Source organism: Podarcis muralis, chromosome 9, assembly GCF_964188315.1.
Source record: "Podarcis muralis chromosome 9, rPodMur119.hap1.1, whole genome shotgun sequence".
Classification (NCBI taxonomy): Eukaryota; Metazoa; Chordata; class Lepidosauria; order Squamata; family Lacertidae; genus Podarcis; species Podarcis muralis.
The window spans coordinates 66,260,087-66,283,797 of NC_135663.1; the positions used below are offsets into that span (position 1 = coordinate 66,260,087).

The 23,711-nt window shown below is 42.7% G+C and overlaps 1 protein-coding gene and 1 pseudogene across 3 annotated transcripts in view; one reads left to right on the top strand and one right to left on the bottom strand.

Moving 5' to 3' along the window:
- The first annotated feature begins 5,784 nt into the window (after positions 1 to 5,784).
- Positions 5,785 to 5,913, top strand: LOC144328946 (U2 spliceosomal RNA; annotated as a pseudogene).
- Positions 5,914 to 17,369: 11,456 nt separating this feature from the next.
- Positions 17,370 to 23,711, bottom strand: part of TBC1D19 (TBC1 domain family member 19) — a 74,445-nt gene continuing 68,103 nt past the window's right edge. For all 3 annotated transcript variants that reach the window (XM_077934403.1, XM_028743598.2, XM_028743597.2), the window contains one exon: positions 17,370 to 19,326. In XM_077934403.1, the coding sequence (XP_077790529.1) occupies positions 19,252 to 19,326 (75 nt within the window). In that variant the 3' untranslated portion in view covers positions 17,370 to 19,251. The remainder of the gene's footprint in view (positions 19,327 to 23,711) is intronic.

The window sequence follows — 23,711 nt, forward strand, 5'->3', positions numbered from 1 at the left end:
AGCAGGGAAGAATTCCTACTTCAAAACATATAAAACCCACATCAGGGGAAGATGGGAAGCTCTTATTTTCAAATATGATACCTAAATCAACATGTTCTCTAGAAATAGGAAGAGAGCGCATGTATCTTAAAGAAGAAAATATTTGGAAATGTATAGAAAATGTATAGAGATACCTAAAATGTATAGAAACCTACTCATGTATCCTACTACAGCAGCAAGAATGTTACTCGCCCCAAAATGAAAAGAAACAGAAGTCCCAGCAAAGGAAGAATGGATACAAAAACATATGTAATATATAGAAATGGCGAAACTTACCAGAAGAATAAGAAATCAAACTTTTTATAAAAGAATGGAAATGGTTTATTGAATATTTGCAGATAAACAGATAAAAAACATTGGGAGGATTATCTTAATAACCTGCCATTTTATAAGAGCATATATTTGTTCATTGAGTGATCTTCTTTAAATATTAAGTTTTATATTTAAATATTAAGTTAATTTGGATATGCAGAAGATATTAAAAACAAATTTAAGGAACCTCAGGAAGATGGGGGAAGGAAGTCAAGTTTTGAAATGTCTAAATTATTGTAAAATCAGTGAAATGTATAAATTTGTAAAGTATAAAAAAAAAAAATATTAAGGGAATGCTTTCTGTGAGAATGCCATGCCTTGACCAACATCTCAGATGCTGGTTGAGGGGTAGGGTCAAACCAGACAAATCTGGAGAAAAACGACGTGGAGAATTGATATCCCGCAAACAGGAAGCTCTTTTTTTGCAGTTTTCAGTGTCCAAATGCTTAAAATGTTATATGCTTTCTGTTCAGGATATACCCTGGCTCCCAAATTGCTGCAGTATCTTAGAACATGAAGGGTGGCTCTCTGTCTCTCTATCTTGCACTATCATCTCATTCATTTCCTTCTACACTATGCACTCCATCTTAACTATGGGGTTTGGCACTCTGGCTTGTTCATCCCAGCAGTTTAAAGGAACTCACACTGTCAGCCTAGCCTTCCAGAAAGCACTCTTGAAATGGAGAAGATAAATGATGTTACAGTGGTACCTTGGGTTACATACACTACAGGTTACAGACTCCGCTAACCCAGAAATAGTACCTTGGGTTAAGAACTTGGCTTCAGGATGAGAACAGAAATTGTGCTCCGGCGGTGCGGCAGCAGCAAGAGGCACCATTAGCTAAAGTGGTGCTTCAGGTAACAGTTTCAGGTTAAGTACGGACCTCCGGAATGAATTAAGTACTTAACCTGAGGTACCACTGTATAAGAATTCTAAGGTCCCAAATATAAAATAAACGTTCATAAATGTACAAGGCAAAAACTTACATAAGTATATAAACCACGAGTCTGAAATAGTACAGGATAGCAATCCTGAAGCAGTTTTGACTCTCCCAAACCATTTTGACTCTCCCAAATTGACTTCAAATATTCCTCTGCAAGGAGGAAGGAAATGGGAAAGTTTCTCCATTGTGTTTTGCTTACCTGTCTTAAAGACATCTTTGTGTATGAATAGGGTGAGCCTGTGACCTGGATTCAAGAATTAAAGTATTTACCATCACAAAAGAATGGCCAGGCTGCCCAGGTAAAGCAATAAGTGACCATTATTAGGTATCTTGGCAAACAGGATTTCTGCTGCAGACCACCTCCTGTGATGTATTTCTGCTGTAGACATACATCATCCTTCTGTGATGTATGTATGATGTTTTGGGGGGTGGTCTTGAGCTACAGGGTGGGCAATTTTAAAAGTCTATAGAAGGGCTTGGCACCATTGTTCTGAGTTCCTCCTCCTCCCTGCATGTGGTGAGTGAGAACCCTGTTGCAACAGTTTAATAAAGATCAGGCTTACTAGCTGCTTTGCTTCTCAATATTCTCTGGTTCGCCTCTGTTATTTCCTCCTACCAATAGGGAACCCAATTAAGGACTCTACACGGGCTCTTGGGTACCCCATAAGGGAAAAGGAGCAGGTTTTTTGTGTAGCAATGATGAGCTAAAATCCAAAGAAGTTTGGACGCTAGAAAGGGAGCCTTTCTCAGTGGCCAAAGCCAATGCTGTTTGGGCACAAACATATATAGCTGCATCTTTTGCAGTGGGCTAAACATTCAGGGACATGGGTGGCACTGTGGGTTAAACCACAGAGCCTAGGGCTTGCCAGTCAGAAGGTCAGCAGTTCGAATCCCCGTGACAGGGTGAGCTCCCATTGTTCGGTCCCTGCTCCTGCCAACTTAGCAGTTCGAAAGCACATCAAAGTCCAAGTAGATAAATAGGTAAGCGAGAAGGTAAACGGCGTTTCCGTGCACTGCTCTGGTTCGCCAGAAGCGGCTTAGTCAGGCTGGTCACATGATCCGGAAGCTGTACACCAGCTCCCTCGGCCAGTAAAGCGAGATGAGCGCCGCAACCCCAGAGTCGTCTGCGACTGGACCTAACGGTCAGGGGTCCCTTTACATTCAGCAAGTAGATAAACATTCAGGAACACTGGCTCTCTGAAATCACTCGCTCCCATATTATTGTTTTGTTGCACTCATCTCCTAGATACAGGTCTAGGAATTATGGGGATGGGGGTGCCACAGTAAATGACCTGGCCTTTATGCCACAATTGTTAATGAATACAGCGGTACCTTGGTTCTCAAATGCCTTGGTACTCAAACGCCGAAAACCCGGACGTAAGTGTTACAGTTTTCAAACGTTTCTCAGAAGCTGAACGTCTGATGCGGCTGTCAGCTATTTTTTCCAGGGCGCCCACACCAATCAGAAGCTGCGCCTTGGTTTTTGAACATTTCAAAAGTCAAACAGACTTCTGGAACTGATGAAGTTTGGTACTTTTGTTTTTGCTATTTATTTTGCGTTTTTGTTTTTGAGGCTTTTTCGGTTTGTTTGTTTTTGTGACTGTGTGGAACCCAGTTCAGCTACTGATTGATTGATTGATTGATTGATTGATTGATTGATTGATTGATTGTGTGACTGCGGAAATGGATAAAAGCCCCGCATCCAAACAATGACTATCATCAGTGCAGGTAAGAAGAAAAAAATGTAATTTTAATTTTTATCATCTACAATACAGCAGGTGGCACTGTGGGTTAAACCACAGAGCCTAGGACTTGCCAATCAGAAGGTTGGCAGTTCGAATCCCCGCGATGGGGTGAGCTCCCGTTGCTCGGTCCCTGCTCCTGCCAACCTAGCAGTTTGAAAGCACGTCAAAGTGCAAGTAGATAAACAGGTACCGCTTCGGTGGGAAGGTAAACGGCGTTTCCATGTGCTGCTCTAGTTCGCCAGAAGCGGCTTAGTCATGCTGGCCGCATGACCAGATGAGATAAAGCGAGATGAGCGCCGCAACCCTAGAGTCAGTCACAACTGGACCTAATGGTCAGGGGTCCCTTTACCTTTACAATACTGTCTTATTTATTTAGTACATTGTTTATTAGAGGATGCGGATGGCGCTGTGGTCTAAACCACAGAGCCTAGGGCTTGCCAACCAGAAGATCAGCAGTTCGAATCCCCACGACGGGGTGAGCTCCCATTGTTCGGTACCAGCTCCTGCCAAGCTAGCAGTACGAAAGCACATCAAAGTGCAAGTAGATAAATAGGTACTGCTCTGGTGGAAAGGTAAACAGCGTTTCCGTGTGCTGCTCTGGTTTGCCAGAAGCGGCTTAGTCATGTTGGCCACATGACCTGGAAGCTGTCTGCAGACAAACGGCGGCTCCCTCAGCCAGTAAAGCGAGATGAGCGCCACAACCCCAGAGTCATCCACGACTGGACCTAACGGTCAGAGGTCCCTTTACCTTACATAGTTTATTGCTTTCGTTTTATGGATCAATGGTCTCGTTAGAGAGTAAAATTCATGTTAAATTGCTGTTTTAAGGGGTTGTTTTTAAAAGTCTGGAACGGGTTAATCCATTTTGCATTACTTTCAATCGGAAAGCGCACCTTGGGGTTGGAACGCTTTGGTTTTGGAACAGACTTCCGGAACAGGTTAAGTTTGAGAACCAAGGTACCTCTGTATTGGCAACTACTGCAAAAGGATGTACGCTTCTCTTCTCTATCGGTTCCTCAAAAGAAGATCACATAACCCTCTGTAACACAATGGAATGGTTGATCCCATTTAACTCACAAATACCCACTGTGTCGTATCACGGGGAACTTGGGGGTATTCCCTGCTGACATTATTGTGACATGAATTCTCAGAGAACTCTATGGAGGCAAAGGAACTGCTGTTGTTGTGTTTCACATTATTTCTTGTTTTTAGTTTTGTCCATGTAGGAGTTAGGAAGTGCCTGACACTAATAAACTTATCACCCTCTTACATCAGGTACCTGTGAAATTATTCTGATTTTTACTTTGTTATAAGCGTTTTTATTGCTTTTCTTATTTTATCCAGTACCGGGATGAACAATAAAACCAGAATAGAGAACAAACAGAATAACACAACGTCTTATGCATGTGCCTTCTTAGAGTTCTTAATTTTTCTTTGGCCTCCACAGTTGCACAGAGAAAACTATAACTATTAATCCAGCTATAACTGCCAGAAGTATTGCCAAATGTGCCACGCCTGAAGTGTGGGATGTTTGAGATATGCAAGTCATGACATAAGGTCAAAAAAGATTGCCAAATCATATAAAGAGAGTCCGGTGTGTACTGACATTGACAAAGCTTCAGCTGATGTCAAAGCTGATCTTTTCTATGAAAGTTATATTCCACTTAAATTGATACGAACTCTGCAGGGAAAGGTCCTTAGCAGTTTCCCATAAATAATGAATCTACCAGCGCCATATATATCCTTGTTCAATATATCCTTGTTCTCGTCTTCAGACATATTTAGCTACGGCAGTTGCGGACAAAATATGTGCTGTTCCACATAAACCATTTCTCGGAACTTTTCCACATCCCTTCGTAAATATCGGTGGTCCAGAAGAAAACATTTTGGATAGCTGAGCTGGAGTCTGATACCATTTGTGAAGCAGCTTCAGTGAATTTCCTCTCATGTTGTCAGACACCTGAATTTCCAGTTTGCATATCTGCTTCCCATGTTTTTGGTGTTTGTTTTTTAAGAATAGCGGTGGAACTCATTCACATCCTGCAAAGATAGAGGGCAATTTTTATTTATTTATTTAAATTTTTATTTATACTTTTCAAATTACATTTCATTGATTTTACAATCATTTTAACATTTCAAGGTTTGACTTGTTTCCCCCTCTTTCTGTGGTTCCTTATACAGTGGTACCTCAGGCTACATACGCTTCAGGTTACAGACTCCGCTAACCCAGAAATAGTGCTTCAGGTTAAGAACTTTGCTTCAGGATGAGAACGGAAATCGTGCTCCAGCTGCGCAGTAGCAGTGGGAGGCCCCGTTAGCTAAAGTGGTGCTTCAGGTTAAGAACAGTTTCAGGTTAAGTACGGACCTTCGGAATGAATTAAGTACTTAACCCGAGGTACCACTGTATTTATCTTTTAATATCTTCTTTATATCCAAATTCATTTAATCTGCTCATTTAATTATCTACTTTAAATATATACTCTTATAAAACTGCAGGTTATTGCAATAATCCTGCCAGTGTTTTTCTCCGTTTGCAATTTATATGTAAATATTCAACAAAACATTTCCACCCTTTTATAAAAAGTTTGTTATCTTATTCCTTATTATCTTATCTTATTGTTATCTTATTGTTATTTCTTATTCCTCCGGTAAGTTTCGCCATTTCTGCATATTCCATAAGTTGTTGTATCCATTCTTCCTTTGCTGGGACTTCTGCTTCTTTCCATTTTGAGGCAAGTAACATTCTCGCTTCTCAGCCTTTCAGCTAAGATCAAGTGTCATATCTGTTCTTATTGGATAGAGGGCAATTTTTAGACTAAGCCTCTCTCTCTCTTTTTTTAAAAAAAAAGATATTTATTAAGATTTCAACATTTTACAAAAACAAGGGGGGGGGGGACAAAAAAAGGAAATACAAAATAAAAACAGTTAAAAACAAATCATTTTTTCCAAATCTTATCTTTCATTTGCTTGTTTCCCTGACCTCCTCACACCTCCCTTTTTTGTATTCCAGTTCAATTAGTTAATTCAGCAACTCCTTTCCCCCTTTAATTTTATCTTAATCTTTTATCTTAATATATTATAGCTTTATATTATCACCTGTTAACAAACCATTTTACATATTCCTTTATAACATTGTTACTAAAAACCGCTTAACTTCAATCCAACATCATTCTAACATTCATTAATTTTGCAGTGTTTCTGTAAATAGTCTTTAAATTTCTTCCAATCTTCTTCCACCGACTCTTCTCCCTGGTCTCGGATTCTGCCGGTCATTTCCGCCAATTCCATATAGTCCATCACCTTCATCTGCCTAGACTAAGCCTCTCTCTCTCCCTTTTGCATACTGCTGAGTAAATTTCCAAAGGTGACAATGGCCCCAAGTCTTGCGTTTTAGTACAGCCACCAGTAATAAAACTGAAAATAATTCTGATTTTTCTCTACGCAAATATTCTGCTGGTTGGATCTGATGAGGTGACCAAGCTGGGTGACCAACAGCAGGTTGAGCAAGAACCAACTAATATTGATTTTGTCCCTTCCTTCTCTCTTCTGAGTTCTGCTAAGAGGATCCTAAGAGGCAGTACAGTGGTACCTCGGGTTAAGTACTTAACTCGTTCCGGAGGTCCGTACTTAACCTGAAACTGTTCTTAACCTGAAGCACCACTTTAGCTAATGGGGCCTCCTGCTGCTGCCACGCCGCTGGAGCATGATTTCTGTTCTCATCCTGAAGCAAAGTTCTTAACCTGAAGCACTATTTCTGGGTTAGCGGAGTCTGTAACCTGAAGCGTATGTAACCCGAGGTATCACTGTATGTTGTAAGTAAGAAGGCAGATGGATGAGAGGCTGCCTGAGAGCAGAATGAGGTTGGTGGTGTGGGAATGTTCAGGGTAACAGGAGAGGATATGTTGTTTATTAATATTCTTCCTACCTTGCGCTAGGAAGTTCCTTTACTTAGCAGGGTTTAAATTCCCCTTTTCACATGCCCAGCAGATAGCTGGTTGCAGGCTTGTATAAGCTCTCACTATTGTACAATTCAGTCTGTCTGAGATTGAATTGTACGTTCCTGGTAAGTTCCCTTGAATCCCTCTTAAAAGAATAAAGACGCCACAATCTTATTCAAAGTCAATAAAAGAAGTTTACTTGCATCAGTTCACAGTTGGATCCCTGAAGGCAGACTTAGTTACAAATACAGTGGTACCTCGGGTTACATACGCTTCAGGCTACAGACTCCACTAACCCAGAAATAGTGCTTCAGGTTAAGAACTTTGCTTCAGGATGAGAACAGAAATCATGCTCCAGCAGCGTGGCAGCAGCAGGAGGCCCCCATTAGCTAAAGTGGTGCTTCAGGTTAAGAACAGTTTCAGGTTAAGTACGGACCTCCGGAATGAATTAAGTACTTAACCTGAGGTACCACTGTATGTACATGTGGATCTACCCCATATGGGGAAATAATCCCAGTGCTTCTGCTAGCTGAGAGCTTGCAGAGCAGTCCTAGCTAGAAGCTGGTCAGACAAAGAAGAAAGTGAAAAAGAGAGAGGTGTGCTGCATGACTGGTCCTTTTGTTACCTGGACAGGTTAGGTCACGCCCACCTTTAGTCACATGCAAAGGAAGGATGCTCCAGCCAGAAGGAACAGGAAGTTTCAACTGGCTGGATCAAACATTCCCTCGCCTGTCTTCTCTAGCATTACAAGGAATGTTGTACTTGACTGCTCCCAGTGGATTACATCCCACAGGTGGAGCATATTGCTGTTTCCTTTCTGATATGAAGTCCTTGGTTCAACAGCAACATTTTAATGACCTAATTTGGTGCCATCTGACTGTCTTTCATGCAAAACAATCCCCATGACCTCATACAATGGGCAACTGGGATATTTAATCATTTGGCGTTTGTGTATTATTATTATTATTATTATTATTATTATTATTATTAATTCTTCAGACATCTTTATTGAAAGTTCAAAAAGTACATAATTATATGTGCACTAAACACGATGAGATGTAAATAAAATAGAGAGAAAAGAAAAAAAGAAACAGCAGCCGTGTAAATGGAAAAATAAAGGGGGGAGGGGGGAAAACCCAAAACTGTATACTTTACAAAGTTGCTATTGTACTTCACCAGATCTTAACCTATTACAGTACAGTTGTACCTCATGTTACGTTTGCTTCAGGTTGAGCGTTTTCAGGTTGCGTTCCGCGGTGACCCGGAAGTAACGGAAAGGGCTACTTCCGGGTTTTGCCACTCGCGCATGTGCAGACGTGCAAAATGACATCACGCGCATGCGCAGAGGCGGCGAATCGTGACCCGTGCACATGCAGACGCAGGTTGCGTTCTGCTCATGTTGCGAACGGGCAACCGGAACAGATCCCATTCGCAACCAGGTTACATACGCTTCAGGTTACATACGCTTCAGGTTACACACTCTGCTAACCCAGAAATAGTGCTTCAGGTTAAGAACTTTGCTTCAGGATAATAACAGAAATCGTGCTCCGGCAGCACGGCAGCAGCAGGAGGCCCCATTAGGTAAAGTGGTGCTTCAGGTTAAGAACAGTTTCAGGTTAAGAACAGACCTGCGGAACGAATTAAGTACTTAACCCGAGGTACCATTGTATTTGTAAGAATGGATTGTATTTTTATAATGTATTTTAACGAGGCCTAAGAGATTAGTCGCACACAAGTTATTTCTTAATGTTCATATTTCCAAAGCTTTTGTGCTCCAGAGTAAAAGCATAATCGTCGTTGTGGAAGACATCTGTCTCAGGTATTTTATCAGCTGAGATTCTGTGAGAATTTAGTAATCCAGTACTCACAATGGGAGTTAAGAGCAGGGACGGCCCAAGACATTCTGGCACTTGAGGTCAACTCCAAAATGGCACCAGGGAAGAAGGGGTGAAGGAAGATCTACATCAGGACCAACAAGCAGCAGGGAGAAAGATTGACCTTGGGATCTGTTGCCCCAGTGGATCCTGCTGCTTCGGCCTGACTCATGAGTGGAGCAGTCTCCTGGTTAAAATAAAAACTGGAACATACAAATCTCTCCCCAGAGAGGCAAAAATGGGAAGAGAGACCTTGTTGCCGCTTGGTTAAAATGCTTGTAACCAAACCCCAGCTGGACAGCAGAGGCAGAGTGTTATGTACTGAAGTTCTCACCCTGGGCCAGCAGGGGGATGCTGTAGATAGTTTTCACTCAGGTCCACATATGCAAATAAGGGATTGAAAGTGATGTTCAGTGATTGGATAGGTACAGAAAATGGTTACTGTTGCGTTCTAGTGGAGCTCTATATAAGCAGGCTGGCTGAACCCTTCAGTTCAGTTCTGTTCTGCCCTGTGAATAAACAAGAGCTGTTTGAAGAATCGCTGTGTCGTCTGATATGTTCACCCGCAACTTAACACAGAGGTTGGCTTGGTGGCAATATTTCTGCAGTGAAGGAACTTAAAAAGTAGGCTGCGCTACCCTGGTGGGTTGACCCAAAAGGGGTGACACCAGAGGGACATTGGCCCTTTAGGAGTCATCCCTCCAGGAGTCATGATGAAAGTGAGGACACTTGCGCTGAGATCTTGTTTATAGTCCACAGCCTAGGACAGTGTTTCTCTAGCTGTTTTTGGAGTACATCATCGCTAGCTTGCGAGATTGGCAGTCAGGGATGATGGGGACTATAGTCCAAAAAGAAGCAGGAGACCTGAGTTTGGGAAATACTGGCCTAGATGAATGGCGCTTGGTGGGAGAGCATGCAAGAAAGGTAATTGTCTGCCGCCTGGGATGAGGACCATCAATAATGGTGGGCGTTACACCCGTTGGGGTGAGAGCTGGTAGCAATGTCTGTGTTGTTCTAGGTGAGAAATGAAGCCTGGTTCTTGGATGCTGGGAGATTTGAGTCTCTGATCGATATGATGGAATGACCTGGAAACGTTATGGTGTTTCGTATACCAGGCAGAGGGCCTTCTCGGTAGTGACGCCCACCCTGTGGAACGCCCTCCCATCAGATGTCAAGGAAATAGACAACTATCTGACTTTTAGAAGACCTCTGAAGGCAGCCCTGTTTAGGGAAGTTTTTAATGTTTGATGTTTTATTGTGTTTTTAATATTCTGTTGGGAGCCGCCTAGATGGGCAGGGTATAAATGTAGTGTTGTTGTTGTTGTTGTTGTTGTACTATGTTTTCCTTGTGTTTGTATGTTGGTATTACTCTCTCTTCTGTTTCATTTAAGCTATGAAACTAGGTGGGTTTACAGTGGTACCTCAGGTTAAGTTCCAGAGGTCCGTACTTTACCTGAAACTGTTCTTAACCTGAAGCACCACTTTAGCTAATGGGGCCTCCTGCTGCTGCTGCGCCACCAGAGCCCAATTTCTGTTCTCCTCCTGAAGCAAAGTTCTTAACCTGAAGCACTATTTCTGGGTTAGCGGAGTCTGTAACCTGAAGCATATGTAACCTGAAGCGTATTGTAACCTGAGGTCTGTATATGTACCCTTTTGAACAATGTTGTACCGATTTATTTATTTATTTTGTATTCACTTACTGATATTATTTCTAATTGTTTTTAATAAGTTCTTTTCATTGTTGTTGTTTGTTTGATATATTGCGAACCGCTTTGGTCACAATTTTGTGAAAAGGGTGGTCTAAAAAAGGTGGAAAGCATCGATGTCTTTTGGCTATAAATAATCTGATGGGCATGGGTTCTAATGTCATTTAGGAATGACAGCTGGAGCAGACAGGCCCCAACCCAATAACCTAGATTATATGCAATAATGGCTCACAAGGAAGTGTATCTCTGCCAGATGGAATGGCAATTATTTCATATTAACTGGGCCTCTGCTTCCATAAAAGAGGGCGTTCTGTTTGCCCCGTGTCAACATTGCTGTAGTTCTTATGGAGTACTTTAAAAATAAAATACCTACAACTGCTTTTAAAATACCTTCCTTTCCCCCTTTTTGCAGTTTAATCTTTAAGGCGCCCAGCTAGGCCCTGCTGCTAATTTGTACCTCAAAATAGTATGCAACTGTACACACACACAAAACCCTGTGGTCTCTACCTGAAATTGGGAATGAAAATAAGGAGTTCCATTTCATCATGCAATCTTTAGGCACTTGGCAGCTGTAGGAATTCCATTGCCACTTGAGATGGGAGCGGGGCGGCTATTGGGTTGTTGTTTTTATTTTGATTCTGTATTTTGGGCTTTTATATTTTGATTTTATTCTGTGAACCGCCCTGAGACCTCCGGGTATAAGGTGGTATATATTAACCCTCAAGAAAGAAGGGCATTTTCACTGGCCACGTTTAATTCAAATCCATCAAACCTCCTCTGGGGAAGGTTCTCAGGCAGGCTGGAAGGAGAAAGAACTTGCCCATGTGAAGATCACCTGGTGGAAACCCTTACACATATGGTTCTCAGTTGTAAACTATATGCTGATCTCCACCAGCAATTTCTAGATCAACTCTGTATCCCCAAATGGAAACCAGAGTTGGAGGTCATACATTTTCTATTACTGGGGAATGATCAGGAGCTCACCAAGTTAGATGCTAAATATCTCTATTTGGTTTTTTGTCGTTGAAATACACTGCAGACATCTGATCTCCCTGGAGACCTAGAGAGGTGACGACAGACTGCTCTGCCTCCTTCATTTTAGCAAATGTTTTGTGCCACTGGGGAAGGGGTAATTCTGTATTGATTTGTTTCGGATGTTTGTATGTGATGCCGATAAAAGGTTTGATGAATAATTAATAATAATAATAATAATAATAATAATAATAATAATAATAATAATAATATAAATAATAAATAAGATACTTGATTTAGCCTGACAGAGGGAGAATCTGAAGTACATACATGCACACAGACATAATTTTATTAGTGTGCCAGCTTTTCAAACCACGCTTAAGGCGGTTTACAACATGAAAAAAACTACCGTATTTTTCACTCTATAACACGCACCCGACCATAACACGCACGTAGTTTCTAGAGGAGGAAAATCCGTAGGTATGCCACCCGTAGGCATTCCCTCCATAACACGCACAGACATTTCCCCTTACTTTCTAGGAGGAAAAAAGTGAGTGTTATGGTGCAAAAAATACGGTACTTAACTGCAACGTGACAAAAGCAGTCATAAACAATAAATTTAAAAATGCGCAACCAAATGGAACAATTTCCACATAATTCACAAGATCTAGCATAAAAATCCCAAAAAACCAACAGCAACAACCCCCCCCCAACAAAACAAAATAACCCTCAAACACTCCAGCCCAATAGTAGCACCTAGGAATTTGCATCTATGCTTACAGAACCTTTATTCGTATTTGTCTATGTACCATTTGTAAATATTAGCCGTGCTGCACTTAAAAAATAACTTTTGCTAAACCGATTGAATAGCATCGTTATATTCAGATTGCATGGTGGGACACCAGCAAAACCACAGGAAGCCGAACAAAGGTTTTCTTAATGGAAATCACTTCCTTAAGCCTTTCCCAGTCAACCATAATACCTCATGGACAAATTATGGGATGGCCACCGGCCGCCATCTAGAGGATGTCCATTTTAACTTTGCTCAAAGCCCGTGGGATTCTTCATGATTTTCCTCTGAGCAAAAACCATCCCTTCTCTACACCACATACTGTACACACACATTGCCTGAAGCCCCTTTTTGGGGCATGCCAGAAGGATATCTCTGAATTTTGCCCTTGAACGAAAAGCATCCTTAAATGCTCCTTTTCAGAGGAAACTAGTCTGAAGCTTTCTTCCGGTAAAATGAACGGACTTGTACCATCAGTAGTTGCGCAGAAGAAGGAATTTTAGCAAGGGAAGTGTTAAGTTGTGGGTGAACATATCAGATGACACAGCGATTCTTCAAACAGCTCTTGTTTATTCACAGGCCAGAACAGAACTGAACTGAAGGGTTCAGCCAGCCTGCTTATATAGAGCTCCAGTACAACGTTGCTGTAGCAACTTTCTAAAACTATCCAATCACTGAACGTCACTTTCGATCCTTCATTTGCATAACTATCTACAGTATCCCCCTGCTGGCCCAGGGTGAGAACTTCAGTACAGTGGTGCCTCGCAAGACGAAAAGAATCCGTTCCGCGATTCTCTTCGTCTTGCGGTTTTTTCGTCTTGCGAAGCAAGCCCATTAGCGGCTTAGCGGGCTTAGCGGATCAGCTGATAAGCGGCTTAGCGGCTTAGCGGATCAGCTGTTAAGCGGCTTAGCAGATCAGCTGATAAGCGGCTTAGCGATCAGCTGTTAAGCGGCTTAGCGGATCAGCTGATAAGCGGCTTAGTGATCAGCTGTTAAGCGGCTTAGCGGATCAGCTGTTAAGCGGCTTAGCGGATCAGCTGTTAAGCGGCTTAGCGGATCAGCTGATAAGCGGCTTAGCGGCTTGGGAAAAAGGGGGGAAAAGGAAAAAAACCCTGCAGGAACTCACAAGACATTTTCATCTTGCGAAGCAAGCCCATAGGAAATTCGTTTTGCGAAGCACCTCCAAAACGGAAAACCCTTTCGTCTAGCGGGTTTTCCGTCTTGCGAGGCATTCATCTTGCGGGGCACCACTGTACATAACAGGAAGCCTTATCTTCCACACCTCTATTCAAAGTACAGGAGCAATGACCCCTTAGACTGTGTTATAAGAAAAACTGCTCCCTTTCCCTTATGGGGTATTCCAAAGCCTGTATACAGTCCTTAAGTGGGTTCCCTATTGGTAGGAGAAATAACAGAGGCCAACCAGAATAAATTGAGAAGCAAAGCGGCTAGCAAGCCTGATCTTTATTCAAGGAAAACTGTTGCAACAGGGTCCCCACTCAACATACACAGGAGGGAGGGAGAACCCTGAACAATGGTGCGCAAGCATCATCACTTCTGCCCTAGAAAATTTCCTCTACACTAGTCAAGTTTCCTAACCATTCCGTCCACCCCACATTCTTGGATCAAGCATTTTGGATCCGGGTCTCTGTTTTGAAACCGAACGGTGCTACTGACACAGGTGCAAGCAGAAATTTCCAAATCATTTTAGGCCCTGTCTCTGTTTTCTCAGCCACACATACCGTGGTACCTCGGGTTACATCCGCTTCAGGTTACATCCGCTTCAGGTTACAGACTCCGCTAACCCAGAAATAGTACCTCGGGCTAAGAACTTTTCTTCAGGATGAGAACAGAAATCGTGCGGCGGTAGTGGGAGGCCCCATTAGCTAAAGTGGTGCTTAAGGTTAAGAACAGTTTCAGGTTAAGAACGGACCTCCGGAACGAATTAAGTACGTAACCAGAGGTATCACTGTACTATCTTCGTATGGAAGTTGGGAGCTGGAGATACAGTCACGCATGCAGATAACATCACTTGGCTTCTCATCAATTGGTTTCCTCAACACTTGATGTCTCAAAGCTGAATGTGTGAGCGCAAAAGCTTTGTGAGATGTTATAAATGTTTGACCCGTGAGGACTCATTCGTACAAACAAGCTATCACAAATTGTATACCGCTTAATAAAAAAATCGAAGTGGCTGATGATAATAATAATAATAATAATAATAATAATACATAATGCACATCCATCTCTGACTTTTGTCTTCTGGGTTTCTGGGGGTTTTCCTGTTATTCTGTCTCTCACAGCTACAATAAACCTACCATTAAAATTATGGACTGGTCCTTTCTTGGTCAGAGGGCAAACGGGCAAATTTAGCAGGGGTCAAATACTTTCCCCCCTAATAATAATAATAATAATAATAATAAATTATTTATACCCTGTCCATCTGGCTGGGTTTCCCCAGCCACTCTGGGCGGCTTAAAGCACATTAAAAAATTGTAAAAACTTTAGATATTAAAAACTTCCTGATACAGTGGTACCTCGGGTTAAGTACTTAATTCGTTCCAGAGGTCTGTTCTTAACCTAAAACTGTTCTTAACCTGAAGCACCACTTTAGCTAATGGGGCCTTCTGCTGCCGCCGCGCCACCGGAGTACGATTTCTGTTCTCTCCCTGAAGCAAAGTTCTTAACCTGAAGCACTATTTCTGGGTTAGTGCAGTCTGTAACCTGAAGCGTATGTAACCTGAAGCGTATGTAACCCGAGGTACCACTGTATTTCTATGCATGTTTATTCAGAAGCTAACCCAAGGAGGTTCAATAGAACCAGGGTTTCCAAGCTCTGGTTTCTAGCTGTTTTTGGACTGCAGTTCCCATCATCCCTGACCACTGGTCCTGCTGGCTAGGATGATGGGAGTTGTGGTTCTGGGGCAGCTGGGAGACCCGAGTTTGGGAAACCCAGAATTAGACTTACCCCAGGTTAAGTCTATATAGAATTGAAACCTATGGGGCTACTATGGGGCTACTTCATACAATGCAAACTGGTTCAATTTTTTTGGTTGTAAGTCGCTCTGACTTGCCTTGGGCAAGATAAAGCAGCTAACAAACGTACATGAAGAACAAGAAGAAGACCAGTGCAGTCAGAAGTAAGCAAGCTGTGCTGAGTTCAGTGATGCTTATTCCTGGGGAATGATGTACAGAATTATCATCATCATCATCATCATCATCATCATCATCATCATCATCTATTGGAAGCTGCCCAGAGTGGCTGGGGAAATCCAGCAAGACGGGCGGGGTATGAATTAATAATAATAATAATAATAATACAGTGGTACCTTGGGTTACATACGCTTCAGGTTACATACGCTTCAGGTTACAGACTCCGGTAACCCAGAAATAGTGCTTCAGGTTAAGAACTTTGCTCCAGGGAGAGAACAGAAATCGTGCTCCAGCGGTGCGACAGCAGCAGGAGGCCCCATTAGCTAAAGTGGTGCTTCAGGTTAAGAACAGTTTCAGGTTAAGTACGGACCTCCAGAACGAATTAAGTACTTAACCCGAGGTACCACTGTAATAATAAATTCATATCCCGCCCATCTGGCTGGGTTTCCCCAGCCACTTCGGGCGGCTTCCAATAGAATATTAAAAACACAATAAAACATCAAACATTACAAACTTCCCTAACCTGGGCTGCTTTCAAATGTCTTCTAAAAGTCAGGTAGTTGTTTATTTCTCTCTTGACATCTAATGGGAGGGCGTTACACAGGGCGGGCGCCACTACCGAGAAGGCCCGCATCTATAGAACTTGATTGTTATATTGTTTGTGCCAATTAATCCCTAGTTACAATTCAATTAGGAGGCTTCATGCCTGTCTAGTTCTAGCTCCGATTCCTAGCCTTCTCTCCATCAATGATAAATGATCACATGTGTCAGGGGTTCAGGAGCAGAGGGACAGGAAAGGGAGGGATTGGAGACCGAGGGAGAGGAATCCGAGGGAGAGGTCAGCGATGATAGCCATCCGAGGTCTCTAAGTCTCTCCAGCGAATCAGAGGATTCACAGAAAGGGGCTCCCGTGGTCAGAGCTAGGGGGTTGCCAGAGGGAACACCCCAGGAAGGAGGGGCCAGAGGGGACTCAGAAAGCAGCAGCTGGAAATCGGGACCAGCTTCCCCACCGGAGAGCAGTAAGGGGGAGGAGTCCCAAGCATCGGCAGCAGGCAGCTTTCCGTCAGCGGAAGGACATGAGTCAGGGTTAGCCACGCCTGCATCAGAGAGCGAGGAAACGGTCAAAAGGAAGGTCAGGGGCAGCGCGCGCGCGCCAAGTTCAAATGTACAAGAGGGGGGCGCAATGAGCAGCCCGGAGAGGGAGCCGGGTCCTAAAGCCCGGCGAAGAGAGGGGGAGGAGTCCGAAGGGTCCGCTTCCGAGGCGTCCAGGAAGGAAGGCACCCAGGGGGGTAGTAGGACCCAGAGGAGGAAGGAGAAGCGTAGAAGGTGGAGTAAGGCTAGAGTCTTAAACTGGTGTACAGGGGGCGGAGACTCAGACGAGGCTTCGCTGGTCTAGGGTCTAGACGTAGAGACGCACGCTAGGGTTTGAAAATGGGAACTAAACTTCAATAAAGACTTTGTACAGTTCTGCTGCCTAGCGTTGGTCTTCTGTGAGCTGAGACCTGGGGGCCGTCTCTGACAACATGTAATCCCCACCTTTCACATGTAATTCCCGCCTTAGTACTTATGTTAACCAATTACAAGTTTCTGTGTGTATGTATCAACCAATCAGCCACAGGCCCACCTGTGGCAATGCTTGCAATATTCAATAAAACAGGCTCCCAGGGTCCGCCCTGGACAGACGCCTAGCTACACCTGCCTCTCTCGTCTCCCATGATTTTTCACTTCTACACCACCGGAGCACGATTTCTGTTCTCATCCTGAAGTTCTTAACCCGAGGTACTATTTCTGGGTTAGTGGAGTCTGTAACCTGAAGCGTATGTAACCTGAAGGGTATGTAACCCGAGGTACCACTGTATCCCAAAACTGAACAACAGATTCTGCAGCCAGAATATATATTATGAAAGAAAACAACATTTTTATTATTTCAGTTAACAAAAGGAGGAATTAAGCTCCAAGGTCAATGCAATGGAAGCTTCACAACAACAGAAAGGCTGTGTACAGCACAATAAATAAAATACTTTTAAATTATTCAACTCAACCTTTAAAATACGCTTTCGGGAAATGGGCAAATATCAGTGTAGGTAGCCACCATCTTACATGCAACAGAGCATAAATTTAAATTTGGACTTGAAATCATTTTTCAGCTTTGCTGACAGCTCAAAATCTGGATGATGAGAGTGCCACACGTATCAGGTGGACAAGTGACTCTCAAGTCCCTGGTGCAAGTTTCTTTGCAGTAAGGTCTATGCTGGGGGGGGGGACGAGACATTTTGTGGATCTGCTCATGCCATGCCGTTCTCTTTTCTACAAAGATTTGAATACTGCAAATGACAGACAACTTCTTAGAGCTGAGGAACGTTCATAAAACTTCCTTTAGATGGGGAAAAAAAAGTATTACAAGTTACGTCTTTAGGCCGCTGGGAATTGCAAGAGCAAAGTGGACCTCGTGAAACAAATTGGCCAAAAGTTAACGCAGCATATCAATGATACAGCTTTACCGCGAATGAGGTCTCGACATCCAATCTTGGCCAACAGCTGTATGTGGTTAAATTAGAACAACCTGGTAATCAATTAGGATTTTAGGGAGGCTTACTGGAATCCCTGGAGAAAAGGGGGGGGGCAAGGAATCATCATCGGTAAAAGACTGTCTGTCCCGACGGCAGCGCGACTCAAGTCACGCAGCAATACGAGCTTAGACTCAGCGAGTTGATACACAAGTTCCTAGACCAGCAGGGGCTAGGGAAATGGCAGATGCAGCACATTCAGCTCCTAAAGAGGAGGTGGGAGCTAGGGGGGGAGAAAACTATTGACGTCATTCACAAGCAACTGCTTTGGCTCACGTTCAGAAAGGCTTTGATAGGTTCTGAAGAAAGCTGCGCCGAGGCATTTTTATCTGTAATATAAAGCTTTGCAAAGCAGAACCACCACAGATAAAGGGTTGAGAATAAGTTGGTAAGGGTTGGAAGAGAAAGATTAGTTTCTTTCACGGCACGGAAGGTTCTATGATAAGGACAACTGTTGCCAATCGGTCCTGCTGTCAGCTCCAAAACGAACAGGTTTTGGAGGTTTTTGGAGCGTTTCAAAAACTTACAAGACCTGTTGGTCCAAAGAGAAAAGCAGGGGAAAGGGGAAAGGGAGTACGTCACAGAAAAAGGATGCCTCCATCATACCACCTTCAACTCTAAACTCGTCCACGGCCTCCAGCCAAGAACAATAAAACAAGATGCTTCTTCCATCAGGAATGATATAGAAAGGTTGCAAAGAGAGGTATTGCTGCGATTTTTCAAAGGAAGTGTTATTATTACACTTTTAAAGTTAAATACTTTACAGAAATACTTTTTTTTTTCAAGTATTGCAGGACTTTTAAGATGACGGATGGTGTGACTGGATAATAGATTATAAGTGAAGACATCCTTTCCCCACCTCACAGCGTCAGAAAGGCAGAACTGAACTCTAGAATGATTATACGCTATTTCCTTTTCGGTGCATTTAATTGTACATGCGTTTGGGGGTTATCACTTAGGTGGATTGGCTGTTATGTGATTTGCATTACATCCAGGTACTGCAGTTTGGCTAAAATTCAGCAGCATGCAGCAGCGCTAACTTGATATGCAAAAAGCAATGGGGGGGGGGTTTCCATGTGAGAAGTGCAGTTTTAACTCTTGCAGAATTCCGCCCATTAACATTTGAGCTTGATTTTAACGAAAGTGTTGCATAGTTTATTATTAGCGTCTGATGAAAGTCTAGCAGTGCAGCACAGCAGCTCTGAGGAACATCAAGTGCCGGTGGCGAACAGAAAAATCTGAAGAAGAGGCATAACTTTCAGAGTCGAAAGATCAGCAAGTACAGCCTGGAATAAAAGGGGAAAATGTCACGTTATGTTTATAATGGTCGCTTAAAAAAATAATTGCAACATCTCCTTAATTTACCTGCTTTTGCTTTTATCTACAGAAATTCCCTTTAATTCTGAACCGTACTATGAGAGTCCTATACACAGTGGGATCAAGTACACTGAATCCTTATTTTAGGATTTAGGCCTCATTCAAATATATGTGGTATCATGGGTGCGGAAGACAGTCTAACATTTCACCTTGTATCTAAAAATAATTGTACGTTAGGAACCCTTATCCTGCTTGTCTGGAGTAGTACTTGCGGAATAAGTCTTGATTTGTAAGAATGCTTCACGGTGAGCCTTCTCAGTGAGAGCGACATTTATTTTTTAAAATCTTATTTTAAAGTAAGAGTGCTTAGCATAATCATGTGCAGATGACCCACTTTCATAAAGGCAGCAAAATGCAAAGATCACTCTCCCCAGTCCAAATATTTTGAGGGACATTTTGTCCAGACGTAAATGATGCCTGGACAGAAAAGGTTATACCGTGCAATCTACACAATATCATGAAACTGTTAAGAAGTGGGACAGGGGTGGGGGGTAGGGATGAATGGAAGGATCATTTATGGAAACATAATAAATCATAGTTAATCTTCTCATGGCAACTAAGGTGTTAATCTTTAAAGCTTTAGAGCCCAAGTCTTGGATATTTAAGTAACCATATCCTCTGACATTTGTCTCCCCATTTTTTTAAGTTTTGGAATATGGCCTTTTCGCAGGTGGCATCACCATCTGATATAGAGATGATCACTACTGATGTTAGGGACTTTTCTGTGGTGGCTCCATGGTAATGATATTTCCTTCCATTAGAAATATATGAGATCTGTATAGCCAAAGGTTGTAGGATGACCGTGGATCCCCCACAGCAGACCTTTAGATTGTCTGCCTTAGATAGGGAGTTTCTGTTTCTGTATTGATACCATGCCATTATTATTATTTTGGACAACAGTTTTTTTCTAGTCATAAAGTAAATGGGGGAAAAAACCTGCTGTTTTAAAAATGTTCTAGTAAACCGAATCAAATGTGGGCCACTTGGGGACTAAAAAGACTTTAAAATGTATTAGTAACAACAACAAAAAAAGCAATAGTACCAATCTAGCAAGGGGAGGGGGGAGGAAGAACCAAACACCATGAGCATCTGTGGTTTCTGAAAATATATGACGATGCAAATACTGGAAAGTGTACTCATCAGCTCAAAGTTTTAAATTGCATAAGGGCACGACTTATGTCCTGCAGAATGAGTATGGATGAACCTTTTAAATATAGCTCCCTTAATTGAGTTAGGCAAATAGCGGATGTGTGGGTAACTCTTGAAGCGTTGAACACAGAAAGAAGGTGATTGGTAATGAAATGGTTTTGCATTTTCTTTAATATTACCTTGCTCAGGGGTTCAGGACGATCCACTATTATTTAGTAATGTTTTAAAGAGTCTCTCTCTCTCTCTCTCTCTCTCTCTCTCTCTCTCTCACACACACACACACACACACACACACAAAGGTTTTCTGGCTTATCACTGTTAACTGAGAACAAGAGCATTCCTGTGTACAGCCTGATCACTCACATTTCATTTTCCCCCTCCTCTCAATGTAAGTGGGATAAACCAGGGGATATTTCCAAAGCCCTTATTATGGGTTTTTTTTGCTCCTTAATAAGTCATGAACAGCAAGCCAACAACAAACCACGGCTGCAGCTTGGCTAGAAATTGTTGTCTGTTAAGAGAGCCTAGTATGATCCCTGGGTCAGAGATAACACAAAGCCAAGGTTTGTCTTGTTCTTGTCAGGGGAGGAGCGAAGCGAGAGCCACCTGGCAGCCCATATAAACACAGAACTGATTCTCGGAAAACCACAGCAAGTTAGAAATCTGCCTTATTATGTGTGAATGGGGTCGTAGTACAGTCGTACCTTGGAAGTCATACAGAATCCGTTCCGGAAGTCCATTCGACTTCCAAAAAGTTCAGAAACCAAAGCGCGGCTTCTGATTGGCTGCAGGAAGCTCCTGCAGCCAATCGGAAGCTGCGGACGCCCGTTGGACATTCAGCTTCCAAAAATAGTTCACAAACTGGATCACTTCTAGGTTTGAGGCGTTCGGGAGCCAAAACATCCGAGTACTAAGGTGTTTGGGATCCAAGGTACAACTGTATATGAAAATTTTCTTGCTCTCATTGCTCATCAGTTCATAAGGTAAAGGTAAAGGGGCCCCTGACCATTAGGTCCAGTCGCAGGGATTTGAACCGCCGACCTTCTGATCAGCAAGTCCTAGGCTCGGTGGTTTAACCCACAGCGCCACCCGCGTCCCTACCTCAAGTTATATTTATTTGTTTGTAATATCACAGCCCAAAGGAAAAATGTCAAGAAGGCGGCAAAGAGTTGGACAAGATAAGCACCTGTGCACATATAAATTAAGCACAACCTACATTAAAGTTGATGTGGTGGTGCTGTGGTCTAAACCACAGAGCATCCCCGCGACGGGGTGAGCTCCTGTTGCTTGGTCCCTGCTCCTGCCAACCTAGCAGTTTGAAAGCACGTCAAAGTGCAAGTAGATAAATAGGTACTGCTCCGGTGGGAAGGTAAATGGCGTTTCCGTGCGCTGCTCTGGTTTGACAGAAGCGGCTTAGTCATGCTGGCCACATGACTCGGAAGCTGTATGCTGGCTCCCTCGGCCAGTAAAGCGAAATGAGCGCTGCAACCCCAGAGTCATTTGTGATTGGACCTAACGGTCAGGGGTCCCTTTACCTTTACATTAAAGTTAAACCAGGGTTAGAACAGATTTAAGAACAAAGCCCTAAGAAGGTAATCCTGCAGCAATTTACAATTTTTTACCTCTACTCTAGCAATTAAGACAGATTAACTACAGATAAGCCTTAACGGAAGCAAAGTCTGGAAAGAGTAAAGCTAGCATATTTGAAGTGAAAAGCTACAAGTACAGATTTAGTTCAGCAGTAGAATATAGTTTAGCTGAATTCCTGGGAGATTTAAAAAAATGAAAACTAAACTGTAATTTTAGCCAAGGTGAAAGAGAGCCACGTTTCTGGGCTCCAACACGGGTGCAGTATTAGCCTATGTATGTCTACTCTTAAGTCGTAATCAATCAATTTATTGCATGTAGCCAAAGGCATTCACAATAAAATCTGCCCCATTCTTGCATGGGACTGAATGTGTTTGGATATGACCTTAACCATCTTTAGCTGTAATCTTGTTCATGCCTGTTGAGCTTCATAGCAGCCCAGCCACCTGAATAGCTTTGGGTCTGCAAACTAGCCAAACACACCCTTTTTTGAAGGCCAGTCATTTTACCTAACTGGGGGAAAGCTAGCCATATTTAGTAAAAGTCTGGAGAGAGATCTGCAGATGAGCTGGAGCCCTAGAGATGAAGAATTGAATTAAGGAGTTGGGAAAGTTAAGAACGTTGGCGAGTTTGCCAACACAATGGGGCCAGGAAGCTTTTCAGAAAACCTCATCAAACCTCACAGCACTGGACGTAGCTTAAAAAAAATCCCCCAAAGGAAAATCCCAAATTAGAATGTCACCCAGATTGCCACATGTACAACTATCTACCTGCTGGGTACAACTTGTGTCGACATGATGCAATAACTGAAAAACTAGCTCTTCAGGACAAAGTTCATTCCTTTGAAGGCAAGGTGACTAATACAGGTAAGATGAGAGAAACAAAAAGGGAGACCTTTAATGATACAGCAAGGAAATGCCAGTTTCCTGTTGGTAGTTCTGCTGCTCTTAGAGAGAATTAGGGTTTGGACAAATGGGGAATAAAACGGGAAAATGTGATTCAGTGCAAGTATGTATAAAGTGTCGTACATTGGGGCAAAATATCCTAACTTCATTATAAACCTTTAGGCACCAGGGGAAAAAGTTCCTTTTTAACTGGGCCTTTGGTTGATTTGATAGATATCCTATGCCAGGGATGTCCAAAGTCCGTTTCGGGGGCCTAATCGGGCCCACCAGTCAGTTTAATCCGGCCCCGGCAGTTTATTTCCTGGGGTAAAATCCCAAAAAAAACTTCAGTCCTAAAAAAAGTCAACAATTTGGTCGGCCCACATGCATTTTCACTTCATCAAATCTGGCCCTCTTTAAAAAACGTTTGGGCACCCCTGTCCTTTTAAAATGGGGGGTTTTGGGGGGGGTTGGGTTGTTGTTATTTTGATTATAAATTTTGTGGTTTTATATTTGGATTTTGTTCTGTGAACCGCCCTGAGACCTCCAGGTATAGGGTGATATATAAATTCAATAAATAATAATAATATACACTGAGCCAGCAGTGACTGGCAGGAATGAGATCTTAGGGTCATGGTTATAGCTAGGTGAAGAAGTCCACACAGTATTGCAGC